Here is a 14,117-nt window from a genome sequence, read left to right on the forward strand (position 1 = left end):
GGAAATGCCAGTGAAATGTCACTTTTTCAGAAAAATCACTTTTATCTGAAAAAGTGGGCGTGGCCTAAAATAATACGTTTTGTTTTATTTTTTGTTGCTTATTTTGTACGTTGTGTAAATCTTTTTCAAACATTTTCGAAAAACAGTATTTGCTTTATGAATTTATTTTCTAATTGAAGACACCCCTACATATTGTCATAGCTTTCAGATAGGTCAGAATTGTGCCCAAACTGTAGTGAAGAACACACGCACGCACACACACACACACACACACACACACACACACACACACACACACAGACACACATTTATCCAGCCATCTAAATGAGGACGTACAGCACTATAGACTCCTATTGTTTTTATATAAAGTTAATTATTAGTTATTATTATTATTACTTTATGTAAAACATGCATACACATTCTAGAACTGCAAGTGGCTGTAACTGGATGCTTCTGAGTTACCATGTTTGCCCAAATGGAGAGACCAGTTAAAGCAAATGGGTCAGTGTAAGAGCTAGATTTAGACATCTGTAAGGTTCCTTAACACATATAGTCACAAAGTGATAAACCGAATAACTACACTTCTAATTTTAGTGGCAATCAGAGGATTTATGAATACAATCAGTCACAAACTAACATTATAACTGATATGCTAATTTAAAGTACAGGAACGTGTATTAAGAAAGTAAATAGGGTACATTTTGGTTTTAAGTGATGGACAAGCGATGATTATAAATCCATATTTTTAACCTTAACAGTCTCACGTGACAAACGAGGGGACGTTTTTGTTGATCGCTTTGTAGCCCCTCCCACAATGAAATCTCACTGGTCCAAAATCCCACTCCTCATAACAGTATATGAGAAATGTAACTATGTTCCGATCATTTGTTATTGTTCCTCTTTGCGCAGCATTTTGCCACTCAGTGTGGACAGACAAATCACTTGCCGCTGGAAATGTTAAAATGGTGAATTAAGAAAAAATTGCCAATAAATAGATTGATTTAATGGATTTATTACTATTACTATGAATTATTTCCTGATTTGTAAGCATGACATACAGGTTTAATTGTTTGCCATGTCTTGTCGATTACACTTTTCTGTGTTTATCGTAATTGTTTGTTTGTTCCAGGAGAGTACTACTTATTCTGTAAAGGCGCAGATTCCTCGATTTTCCCACGAGTGGTTTCTGGGAAGGTGGAGCAGGTCAGAGCGCGAGTAGAGCTCAACGCTGTGGTGAGCAGAAATTGGAAACATCTTCATCTTCTACTTTCTTATTTTAGCAGTGCTATTTATAGGCCACAAAAGCACCTTTGCAGATATTGGTGGGAAAAAAGGTGCTCTGAAATGTGTGTGCTTGAGTTAATGTCATCCTCACAGAGAGCAGTTAGTGTGAACGTACCTGAGGAAAGTACATAGCATTCCTGAGAAAGAAAGAAAAACAGAAAGAAGAAAGACAATACATTTTTTATTTTGTTGATGTTTCTTAACAGCAGCCCAACCCTGATCTCATTATGTTTTATAACAGTAATGATGGTAAAATAAAAGTACAAATAATCCATGTAGTCTCTCATTTAATGAGGTCATAAAAGATGCATGCATAATAATTATAACATAATTTGCAAAATGGTGTTTAAAGTAATTCACCAAAAATGAAAATTATCTCATCATTTACTCCTCATGCCATCCCAGATGTGTATGACTTTGTTTCTTCTGCAGAACACATAGATTTTAGAAGAATATTTAGGCTCTGAAGGTCCATTCAATGCAAGTGAATGATAGTTAGAAATTTGAAGGTCCAAAAAGCATATAAATGCAGCATAAAAGCAATCCATATGCTCCAGTCCACTTAAATCTCCACTTTCACTTTTTACATTCTTCTTCTTTTGTTTTTGGCAATTTGCACTCTTTGTGCATATCGCCACCTGCTGGGTGGGGAGGAGAATGTTTTGTAAAAAAGGACTTAAATATTGATCTGTTTCTCTCCCACACCTATCATATTGTTGCAGTCACTTAAACCATATGGATTACTTTTATGCTGCCTTTATGTGCTTTTTGAAGCTTCAAAGTTCTGATCACCATTCACTTGCATTGTATGGATGTACAGCACTAAGATATTCTTCTAAAAAGCTTTGTTTGCGTTCAGCAGAACAAGAAAAGTCATGTGTATGATGTATGCTGTACATCCATACAATGCAAGGATGGCATGAGAGAGTAAATTATGAGAGAATTTTCCTTTTTGGGTGAACTACTCCTTTAAGTATACAGAGTATGTGGTAAATATATAGATATATACTGTATGTCACACCCAGTAATTAACTTTTAAATTAAGGAGCCAAATTTGTCCCCTTCATTTAATTTTCAGGGGCATTGTGACTTTTAAGAGGGCAGTTTTGCTCTAATATTATAAAACAAACTATGTCCAATCTGTTTATGTAAAATACTTTTATAAATACAAACTCTCAAGATTAAGAATTTATTTCCTCTTACCCTTAAAATTAAAATGAACAACAACTCATATTTCTCTCAATCAAATGTATAGAATTCTTTGCCCATACATTTTGAATTGCAGGGACATTTTTGTCACTTTTGGTGTCATTTTTGCCCTTTGCCCTCCTTAATTTCAGACGCTGGTCACACCACATGACATTTCCCCGAAATATTTCATGTCAACTATCCATATTCTAATGTTAACCATATTATAATGTTTTGGGTTATACAAAGCACACTGATCGCATATATCAGAAGTCTTACATAGAAAAATTATATAATGTTGGCCCATTCATAAATGAATATAAGCTCATAGACTGACGAAGTTTGATTTTACTTCATTGTGCTACTCACAGATGTGGGTCAGGAATTATATCATTTTAGTTCGGGAATTGGTTGCACTGGCATCAGTGCTAATTCATAGCTTTGGCAGCCACAGAAGAAAAGGTTTCTGTAGAGAAAGACACAATAAAGTCATTGTTCTGAAGATTGTGTTAAGGAGCTTGAACTTGTAACAACTCAAGAAAACAGCAGCTTCACTGTGTTATAAAAGTATTCAGATCTTTGGATTTACCACCAAAACTTTACATGCACGAAACAACACTTGTGTTTGTCTGCCATGGATGCACTGAATGTGCTACAGTATGATGTAATGAATGTTAGCGTGTGTCACCCAAGAGCCCGTGGATGCATTGCAAGAGATGTGAAGAATGTGGGCTGCTCTCTTAAGGGGTTTATTTGGAGACAAGCAGGGATGAGAAATGCCTGCAAAGAAGCAAATTATACGGCATCACAAGCGCTTCACTTCTACGATTTGGTACTATTGTGTTCATATCAGCAGCAAACCGTACCAGAGATCACATGAACATGTACGCACCAAAAGTGCTCATGTGAAAGCACCCTAAATAATATTTTTTGTCTTAAATCAGTTCATTAAGATGTTACCACATGAAGCACAGTTTGATTCAAGACTCAAAGCTGGAATATAGCACATAACCTGGTATGTAAAAGCAGTGTAAACACTCTTTAAAAAAATCAGGTTTGGAACAACATGAAGGTGACAGAATATACATTTTTATGGGTGAACTATCCCCTTAATAGGAAGAAAGAAAAACAATACCAATTCTGTATAACATTATATTTTGACCTATATTTTGTTACATCCAGTCAATGCTACAGTGCAACTTTTTTTTGTTTTTTTAGCACTGAGAATGAATTGTGGTGTTGAATCTTGGCTTTTTTTTTGCAAATGTATGAGCTGGCATGCTAAGATGACTCATTTGTTTAAAATCTTTCACTTATAGGAGGGTTTACGGACTCTTTGTGTGGCTTATAAGAAGCTGACTCATGAAGAGTATGAGAAGGTGTGCCATCTCCTCAACAGCGCCAAACTGGCTTTGCATGAACGTGACAGGAAACTGGCTGAAGCTTATGATATCATCGAGAAGGATTTCATCCTGCTGGGAGCCACGGCTGTGGAAGACAGGTGAATCACTGTTTGAAGACTCACAATCAAAATGAGTAACAGCCCCTAATGTCCAAATACCGTTTTGAGTTTGATTAACCAGAAGGGATGTGCACAAGTAATCGATTAATCGAGTACTCATTCAGTTTTAATTCAACTAGTAAAAACACTACTCAAATATTGCAATTTGATTTTTCTATGTGCCTTTGCCTGCTGTGAGCAACATTGAAACTGCTTTTCTCACCTAAATTTTACTGATTAATCGAGTACTCGTTCAGCTTTAAGTAATCGACTTGTAAAAACACTACTTGAATATTGCAATTTGATTTGTGTCTTTGCCTGCTGTGGGCAACATTGAAATGGCTTCTCTCCAAAAAGTATGTTAAATGAAAGTGTGCATAAATTTAACAGTTTATATCTGCCTCCAAATCTAATTTCACGCATTTCATCTTAAGCCTTTAGATCAAGGTTTTTAAGATAAAGATAAACATAAATTCAGTCATTCAACTGTTGTAGATGCTGATTTCCAATCAGAACTAAGCATTAAAGCCCTGTTCTCTTTCACTCTCGCCAACCACGGCATAAAAAGAAAAATCCATATTGTCGAAATATAGAACCGTGACGTCCAAGAGATGCATTTCCTGCTAAATCAGATATAGCTTTTCAATGCGATTTTATGTTGCTGCAAGTAAAAGCATCAACAAGTTAAAATTTACCAGTGTTGCTCATAAAATGCATCATGCATTTTCCCAAGTAAACAAGGTATAAAGTAGTTGATCTGCAGTTGAGCATTGCTGTGCATTAGTGATATTCATATTGGATTTTTAACTGGCTGAATGCCAAGGTTGCGATCGGCCACAATGGCTCAACAACTGTGTAGAATAGTTAAAGGCCCACTGTCCGATACAAACACACGTGAGCACCCCCGGCTCTGACAGAATGACTGTGGGTTAATGTTAATTGCAAAGCCAATCAATAGAGTCCATCCATTAGGCTCCAGTGTTGCCTGATAATGAGCAGCTAATGTAATTAAACCCCCACTTGAATCAATCAGTGGCCAGGCACTGTTCTGATGAACTACTGTTTGGCTTATGCATTTATGGAGGCTGTCCAACTCAACATTATAAATAAACACATCAAGCTGTGTTGACTCTCTTAATGAATATGACAGAGCAAAACCAATAGTGATTATTGGACAGGCACTTATTTTGCCAGTCTGTGTTGATTAGATGAAATCAGTGCCACACACTGTAGGTAGCAGCCTGTTTGTGTCTTCAAGAGGGCATAATAAGATCATGTGTTATGAACAAATATACAGGAAGCTAATTTGATTGTTTGTAACAGGATTATGCATACAGATAGGGAACTGATAATCAGGATAGAAAATGTTATGTTAAATCAACATTTGCAATGGCATTTGCTTAATTGTATTTTCAAGCGAAATGGAAAATTCAACTAGTTTACAATATTCGGAATTTTCAATATTCTATTTGGAATTAATTTGATCTTGAAAAGTGGGCATTTCATTCAAGAATAGAACCAGACATGAATGCAAGGAACTGTGTAGAGCAGGTACAGTATACGATACTGTAGTTAATTTAGAAAGGCTGCTTTATCTACAAGGGTAGCCTCAAACAATGCCTGAATAGCTATTTCACTGTTGGTTAACAATAGAGACCAAACACATTGTTACAAAAACAATTTTCTTTGTAATTACATGCACAGATATATCTTTCATTGTAAGGCAATGTATTCACATGTATTAACAAAGGAAAAAGGGTCAATTTTGATTTCATGTAGACTTTGATGGCGTGTTCGTGTCATGTCGGAATTAACGTAATTATGAGATTCCGACTTGTAAAAAACGTTAACGTCTTCGTAGAACACATCTATTAAAATAGCAAATAGTGTACATTTTGATTTCATGTAGACTTTAATGGTGCATTTGCGTCTTGTCATAATTACTGTAATTATGAGATTCCAACTTGTAAAAAGTGTTCACGTCTTTGTAGAACTCATATATTAAGAAAGCAATTAGGGTCAATTTTGATTTCATGAAGACTTTAATGGCGCATTCGCGTCATGTTATAATTACCATAATTATGAGCGTTTTACTTATAAGAACCGTTTTATGTCTTTGTAGAGCTTGTGTATTAAGAAAGCAATTAGGGTCAATTTTGATTTCATGAAGACTTTAATGGTACGTTCGTGTCATGATGAAATGACCTTAATTTTGAGATTCCAACTTGTACAAACCATTCACTTATATACACACACACATATATTAAGAATGCAGTTAGGTACAATTTTCATTTCATTTCATAACGATGATAAAACCGTTGATATAAAAACCATTCATGTCTACATAGAGCTTGTGTATTAAGAAAGCAAATAACGTCAATTTTGATTTCATGTAGACTTTAATGGTGTGTTTCCGTCATGTTGGAATTACCATAAATACGAGATTCCGACTCATAAAAACTATTCATGTCTTTCTAGAACTCATAATTAAATGCACAGCACCATCCATTAACTTTTAGTTCAGTTCTGCATAAAGAATAAATCATAAAGGACTGCTAAATGTTGTGCTGAATTCTGCTGCTTCTACCCTGGAATATAGTTTTCTTAAAGAAATGTTCGAAGTTCAATACAAGTTAAGCACAATCAACAGAATTGAAAGAAGTTATCGTCCTTTTTGTTTTAGTTTTTTTTTTAAAGGCAAAAATCGAGGTTACTGAAAGGCAGTTACAATGGAATTGAATGGAGCCAGTCCATAAACATTAAAACATACGTACAATGTTTTACATCTTGTGGCTATTCTTTTGAAACGGTGTGTATTTTAACATTTATGGGCCCATTCACTTCCACTGTAAGTGCCTTGCTGTAACCATCATTTTTGTATTTTCCAAATAATAATTTTTTCAGCATTATGCCACAAATGCTGTCGATTGAGCTTACCTTTGTTTTGAACTGGAACATTCCTTTAATCATTCAAATATTAAAATAACACTCTTAAAACAAGATACGATTAACACCCTGTCTACACCAGATGCGTGTCGTGCTGCACCAGCAGTAAATGGCCATTTTGCGGGCACCCGCTGGCGACACTACTGCCAACAAGACAAATAAACAGTTTAGAATGTTTGTTCCAATGCATCCAGTGTAGGTACCCTTAAGGTGACGCAACATCACTCGTGTCCAGTGTAGACAGGGTGTAAGACTTTTCAGGGAAAATAACTTGCCTTATTTTCGTAGACATTATTTTATTGTTTAAAGCCGAAATCTAACCAGATTTAGCAAGGTGTATGGTTTAAAAAAAATTAAAATTCACCAGTGGGTAAAAATTATGTAACTTTTTTCTTAATTCTGAACTAAATTAAAAATATATTCTCAGAAAATAATTTTTTACATAACAAAAACAACATTGTCATTTTTTTTTTCTTGTTTGCTGTGTAGGGCTGTCAAATTAGCAACTGTGCAATAGTCACTTTGTATATTTTATGTACTGACAAGATAAACTAAAGTTGATTGCAAACCGAAAAGTTAAATTACTTGAGATATTAAACTGGCACCTGCATTGAACAATCATTAATTGTGTAAATGAACTGCTTATAAAATGTTCTTTGTTGTCATTTTTTATTTCAGGCTTCAGGATAAAGCAGCAGACACGATTGAGTCCCTGCACAAGGCTGGTATGAAGGTATGGGTCCTCACAGGGGACAAAATGGAGACTGCAGCAGCCACATGCTATGCCAGCAAGCTGTTCCATCGTAATACACAGATCCTGGAACTAACAACCAAAAGGACAGAAGAGCAGAGTCTCCACGACGTTCTGTTTGATCTGAGCAGGACCGTCCTGAGACAACATGGCAGCATGAGCAGGGACACTTTCTCAGGGTGGGTGCAGGGGAATAGGCACAGTATACACACACACACACACACACAGACATATAAACTAAGAGTACTTTATTATATTTATGCATTTATTAGAAACACCTGTTCACCTACTGATTCATGCGATTATCTAATCAGCCAACTGTGTGGCAGCCGTGCAGTGCATAAAGTCATGCAGATATGGGTCAGGAGCTTCAGTTAATGTTCACATCAACCATCAGAATGGGGAAAATTTTGATCTCAAACCATGGCATGATTTTTGGTGCCAGACGGGCTGGTTTGAGTATTTCTGTAACTGCTGACCTCCTGGGATTTTCACACACAACAGTCTCTAGAATTTACTCAGAATGGTGCCCAAAACAAAAAATGGAGAATGGCCAGACTGGTTCGAACTGACAGAAAGGCTATGGTAACTCAGATAACCACTCTGTACAATTGTAGTGAGCAGAATAGCATCTCAGAATGTTCAACACGTCAAACCGTGAGGCGGATGGGCTTCAACAGCAGAAGACCACGTTAGGACCATAGTGTTCCTAATAAATCGCCAAGTGAGTGTAGGTACCTTCACACTGGGATTGCAAATTTTATGACATTTTCTTAACCGACAATTGTTAATGTTATTGAATGAAAATGTATTAATCATTAACAATAATGGGGCCTGGGTATCTCAGGGAGTATTGAAGCTTACTAACACACATTGACTCGTGAGTTCGAATCCAGGGCATGTTGAGTGAATCCATCCAGGTCTCCTAAGCAATCAAATTGGCCCGGTTGCTAAGGAGGGTATAGTCATATGCGGTATACCTCCTTGTTGTAGCTATTAGGGGCTCTCGCTCTCAATGGGGCGTGTAGGAGTTTAGCATGAACCTCCACATGCTGTGAGTCTCCGTGGAGTCATGCACGGTGAGCCACGTGATAAGATGTGCTGATTGACTGGCTCAGAAGCGGAGGTAACGGAGACTTGTCCTCCGCCACCTGGATTCAGTTGAGTAACCGTGCCACCACGAGGACCTACTAAGTAGTGGGAAATGGGCATACCAAATTGGGAGAAAAGGGGATCTAGTAATCAATAACAATAGTAAACTGTACATGGTAAAGAGCTAGAAACTCTTTCCAGCTGAAACAGCTGTGCAGTAAATCTATAAAGAAACTGATTAGATTGAAGAAGTGAAGGATGCACATCTGTGCTTTTTATTCTGTGTTGCTGACAGGATGTGACATGCAGTGCACCTTCTAGTGGTGGATGACTGTATAGACGGTTATTATCTGCTGACATGTTTACTGAACGCATTTGTGCTGAAATTACTTTATCGATAAACTCAATTAATCGATTATTCGTTAATATCCCTACTTCACACATATGTCTGTCCCCACAGACTCTCGGGTGATTGCCAGGATTACGGTCTGATAATCGATGGGGCGACACTGTCAGCTGTACTGAAGCCAACACAGGAAGGTTCCAGCAGTGGAGGAAACTATAAGGAGATTTTCCTGGAAATCTGCAGAAACTGCAGCGCAGTCCTTTGCTGTCGTATGGCACCCTTACAAAAAGCACAGGTAATATAGCACTTTAATGCCAAAGAACATAGGCATGAAATTGTTTCCTAACATTATTAAATTATCAAGTTTTCAAACTTTTTAAATACTGCTCTACAGACATTTTCATTCCATTATTCTGATCTCTCAATCAGTGTTACAAGTGACTGTTCTCTTCCTCCATTTCATTTACAACACACTAAACCTGTCAATCAGCCTGTTGGGCGACTAGAGGCTATAAAGTCAAGAACTGAGAGAATTGTACTTTAACTCACAGTATTACATGCCAGTTATTGAATTCTCAATGTCATCAAAGCAAACAGATTGTAAAATCCTGCATCATCCATATGCACTATAAGCCAAATTGATGTTAGTGTTAGATCAGTTCAGGAAAGGTAGACAATTGGAGCCCTTAAGATTATCATGTGCCCTCATTCACATTCCTGATTAATAATATAATTGCTCAGTTGTTCTGATATGACCTGTGGAAATGAACCCGTTCTTTCAGATTGTTAAAATGATAAAAGCATCAAAAGAACACCCAATCACGCTGGCCATTGGAGACGGTGCCAATGATGTCAGCATGATCCTTGAAGCTCACGTGGGCATAGGTAGACAATGACAATGTTTGACGTATTCAACAAGATTTATTTAATATAACAATACAACAAAAAACGGATGTTCGTTACATGGTTCTTTAATGAAGGATTATTCTGCATTAGGGATCATGGGTAAAGAGGGGCGTCAGGCGGCCCGTAACAGTGACTATGCAATTACTAAGTTCAAACACCTGAAGAAGATGCTGCTGGTTCACGGGCACTACTATTACATAAGAATCGCTGAGCTGGTCCAGTACTTCTTCTATAAGGTCAGTCCCATTTCAGATTATTCAAATTGGTTTATTTAGTTTTTCTATTGTTGAAAAAAAATAAATCTGTGTGATGGTTATTTTTCCCAGGAGTTCTGACCAAATCACAAAACAATCTTGTTTAGTGCAACTCTAATGCAGTGCAATTTATAGCCACAGAATACTCAAACAGGTACTGAGAATCAGTTTTTTTGTTTTGTTTTTCTCCACAGAATGTGTGCTTTATCTTCCCTCAGTTTCTCTATCAGTTCTTCTGTGGCTACTCTCAGCAGGTAAGCACAGGTTCTGAAAATATATCAAGGTTTATCACCATTAGATTTTACACAGTGTTGATTCATCGACATTATAGACATTACAGTTTTATCGTCTGTTAATGCCTGATCTTCTGTAAAGCTGCTTTGAAACGATGTGTGTTGTGAAAGGCGCTATACACGCGTTTGGCCTTAGTAATAATTAGGGATTGAAAGACATTTTTTTATATATATTTAACTGTTTGTTCCCACTTTATATATTAGTTGTCTTTAAAGCTGGAGATATGTAAGTTCATCAAATGGAACAACCCCTCTCTTCTGTTGGTCAAACAAAGAGATAGTCCCACCTCAACTCACGCCATTATTTGAGTAATGTTGTTGGGCCAGGTCACTCAAAACAAACAGTTTTCATAGGGCAACATAAACAGTGTTTACGGTTTTTGAGAAAATGTACCTATGAATGGAATACTCATAGTTTTCTCTACATATTAATCTGGGATATAATGTAGTATTTTAACACAGAAAAAGTTGCATGTACTGACTATGTACTAACATTAAAATACATACAATGCAATGTATTTATTGTGTAACTACATGTTGTTCTGCAAAATTCACAAGATTCAAATTTACTGCTACTAAGGTTGGCTGTACAGGTAAGTTTAGGAGTAGGGTCAGGGTTTAGTGATTAGGGTTTAGGGTAAGGATTGGGTTAGGTTTAGGGCTAAGCTTAACAGTGTAACTACAGATGTAATTAAACGCAGGCATTTTAACTGAAAGTACAATGCAATATCATTCATGTACATAATATACGTACTTTGTATTAAATACTTAAGTGCATAGTAGTTAAAGACACCTAATGTAAAGTGAGTCCAATTGTTTTTCCCCCTGCAGCCACTGTATGACACGGCATATCTGACCTTGTACAATATCAGCTTCACGTCATTACCCATCCTCCTGTACAGCTTGATGGAGCAGCACATTAACATGGATATCCTCAAACGGGACCCTTTTCTCTACAGGTGAGGCCAGCTCAGGTTGTCACCAACAACCTCATCACCTGTTCCTGTGGGTATATTATAACATGATCTCTCATGCAAAAGTGTATCTCCTCTGATAATTTGGTGATGTGGTATACATGTATATAATAGCAATTTTATCATTCTTATTTTGCTTTGGACTAAGTTTTAAAGGAATACATTTTCAGATCCTAAATTACATGTCATAAACTTCATCACGTGCACGGGGAAGATATTTCAGGATCTATCTTTCTATCTCTGGGTCCCTCTTTAAGGCTTGCTGATAAATCTCTGTCTACACGCCAACTTTTTATACTAACTTGGCCTCCTTTTTGCACGACAGACACACACACACTCAGACAAGCCATACTATGTCACTGTTTGACATTTAATGTTTGATGTCCATGTCTGGGCCATGCCTCCGCAGAGTCAGTGCTCATGGAGACAGACTGCCCTCAGTGTGAGGGCATGAGTTTCAAAACGCTTCGCTCGCGAATTGCCCTTGTTCTGAGGAGACGATTCGGCCTCCCACGCCCTCATGCCGGCAAACACCACGCAACCCCCTCAATCTCCATGTAACACTTCTATGCCGATACATTATGTGCGTGACAAGCTCCTTCCCTCTGTAGGAGTGCATGGCCTCATCTTGTTAGGTGGTTCTGATGCTGGGGATGATGACAATGTCATGTCTCTCGTTGCATCTGGCGAGTGGTCAGTGGATGATGCCACTGTCCCTTCCCCAGCGAGGGCGAGGAGCGTGCATGCGCCACTGACCAGGAGATACGTAACGTCCTTTCAAGGGCGGATGTAGAGCTTGATCTCGACTGGTCTCCTCCAGAGGAACCTGTTTAATCTCACCTTGATGAATGGTTCCTGCAGTCCAGATGTCATCAAGCGGCCGCATTCCACAGATCTGCCCCACTCTAATGAACTGTCAAAATCCTGTCACGTGCCCTATTCAGCTCGCCCGTGCAACGATTCCATCCTAATGTGGATCATGGGGAAGAAAAGGGTTATGCCCAACTACCCCATGTGGAGGAGGCGGTAGCGGCACACCACAGCCCTGCAAGTAGCAGGACGTGGAATTCACACCCCGTTCATCCTTCCAAGCCGTGCCAACTGACGTCAGCACTACTTGGAAGAGCATACTCTGCGGTGGGCCAAGCTGGTTCAGCACTCCATACAATGGCGGTGCTCTAGATCTTTCTAGCCATTCTCCTCAAGCAAATGGATGAGCAAGGCTATGATCCAGAGACATTCAAAGAGCTCCGCACTGCTATGGACTTAGCACTACATGTCACAAAAGTCACTGCACAGGCCATTGGCAAGTCAGTAAGCATCCTGGTGGTTCTGAATCAACACGTCTGGCTGACCCTCATGGAAATGCTTGACAAGGAAAAAGCCACTCTGTTGGATGCTCCAGTGTCTCCAGCCGCTTCAGCAGCTCTGTGGATACATTTGCCAAGCATTACGTCATGACTAAGCAACACTTGCAGGCTATGAGACACTTTATGCAGAAACGGAGTAATACCTCACAACCGGTTTGCTCCCGCTCCGTTTCGGGCCAGCACCTGGCTAAAAGCCCCATGCCTGCTGCCTGGGCACAGCCCTTTGAAGTGGAATGCAGAGCTTGCTGTTCCCTCCATATCTGCTCAGAAGAAGTCCTGATTGGAGAAACACAACACTGTTTGTTGGGAAAAGAATACTGCTGTTCACAATATTCTTCAAAATGTTGTTTCTGTGTCTCACATTCAAATATAAGCACGAAATGCTAAAAAAAGTGCTCGTAGCACATGCACAAGATGCTCACACCAGCTCTGTGGATCTCAATGAAGAGCTATTTTCCTCTTTAAAGCCCAAACATTGTGTTCAACCGCTTTCCACTAGCGAGTGGCGCATTATCTTGCACAATGAACAAACCTAATTGCCCTCTGTCCCATTATGCGGATGCGTGGCAAGCCCTTACGAGTATTTCAGATTGGGTGCTAAAAATAATCGAACATTGGTATACGATCCAATTTGCATGTCTGCCAACCCATTTCAACAGCGTTCTGTCTTCCACGGTTTAGTCTGAAAATGCACCAGTGTTACGAGCCGAAATACACACAAAAAAGCATGATAGAGGTTGTTCCAAATTGTCAAACCCGAAAAGGGTTTAACAGCCGTTACATTCTTGTCCCAAAGAAAGACGGCAGGCTTCGGGCAATCCTAGATCTGAGACATTAGAATCACACACTTGCAAAGTGATTACACAGAAACGGATCTTATCGCACTTTCACCCACATGATTGGTTTGCATTGATAGATCTGAAAGATGTGTACTTTCATGTCCAAATTGTTCAACATGACATGATGTTTTTGAGATTTGCGTTCGAGTGAACATCGTATCAATTCAAAATCCTGCCTTTCGGACAGTCTCTGGCTCCTCGCATGTTCACAAAGTGCATTGATGCGGCTCTCTCTCTCTGTTGCTGTTATGCCAGCAACAGCTTGGTCCTCAATGTATACTGGGCAAAGAGCACGCTCTCCCCCAGCTAACAAATCTCCTTTTTGGGAGTCCGCCTCGACTCCATGGGTGGGCACCTCACAAGCGAGCACGTT

At 38.7% G+C, this 14,117-nt stretch overlaps 1 protein-coding gene across 1 annotated transcript in view; it reads left to right on the forward strand.

Annotated features, from left to right (window-relative positions):
• Nucleotides 1-14,117, forward strand: part of LOC127644105 (phospholipid-transporting ATPase IH-like) — a 98,932-nt gene that overhangs the window by 62,108 nt on the left and 22,707 nt on the right. The window contains exons 17-24 of the mRNA XM_052127126.1: nucleotides 1,130-1,233; nucleotides 3,792-3,973; nucleotides 7,598-7,849; nucleotides 9,223-9,403; nucleotides 9,891-9,993; nucleotides 10,105-10,250; nucleotides 10,463-10,522; nucleotides 11,393-11,520. Coding sequence (XP_051983086.1) covers nucleotides 1,130-1,233; nucleotides 3,792-3,973; nucleotides 7,598-7,849; nucleotides 9,223-9,403; nucleotides 9,891-9,993; nucleotides 10,105-10,250; nucleotides 10,463-10,522; nucleotides 11,393-11,520 — 1,156 coding nt within the window. The remainder of the gene's footprint in view (nucleotides 1-1,129; nucleotides 1,234-3,791; nucleotides 3,974-7,597; nucleotides 7,850-9,222; nucleotides 9,404-9,890; nucleotides 9,994-10,104; nucleotides 10,251-10,462; nucleotides 10,523-11,392; nucleotides 11,521-14,117) is intronic.

Source organism: Xyrauchen texanus, chromosome 5 (assembly GCF_025860055.1).
Source record: "Xyrauchen texanus isolate HMW12.3.18 chromosome 5, RBS_HiC_50CHRs, whole genome shotgun sequence".
Taxonomy (NCBI): Eukaryota; Metazoa; Chordata; class Actinopteri; order Cypriniformes; family Catostomidae; genus Xyrauchen; species Xyrauchen texanus.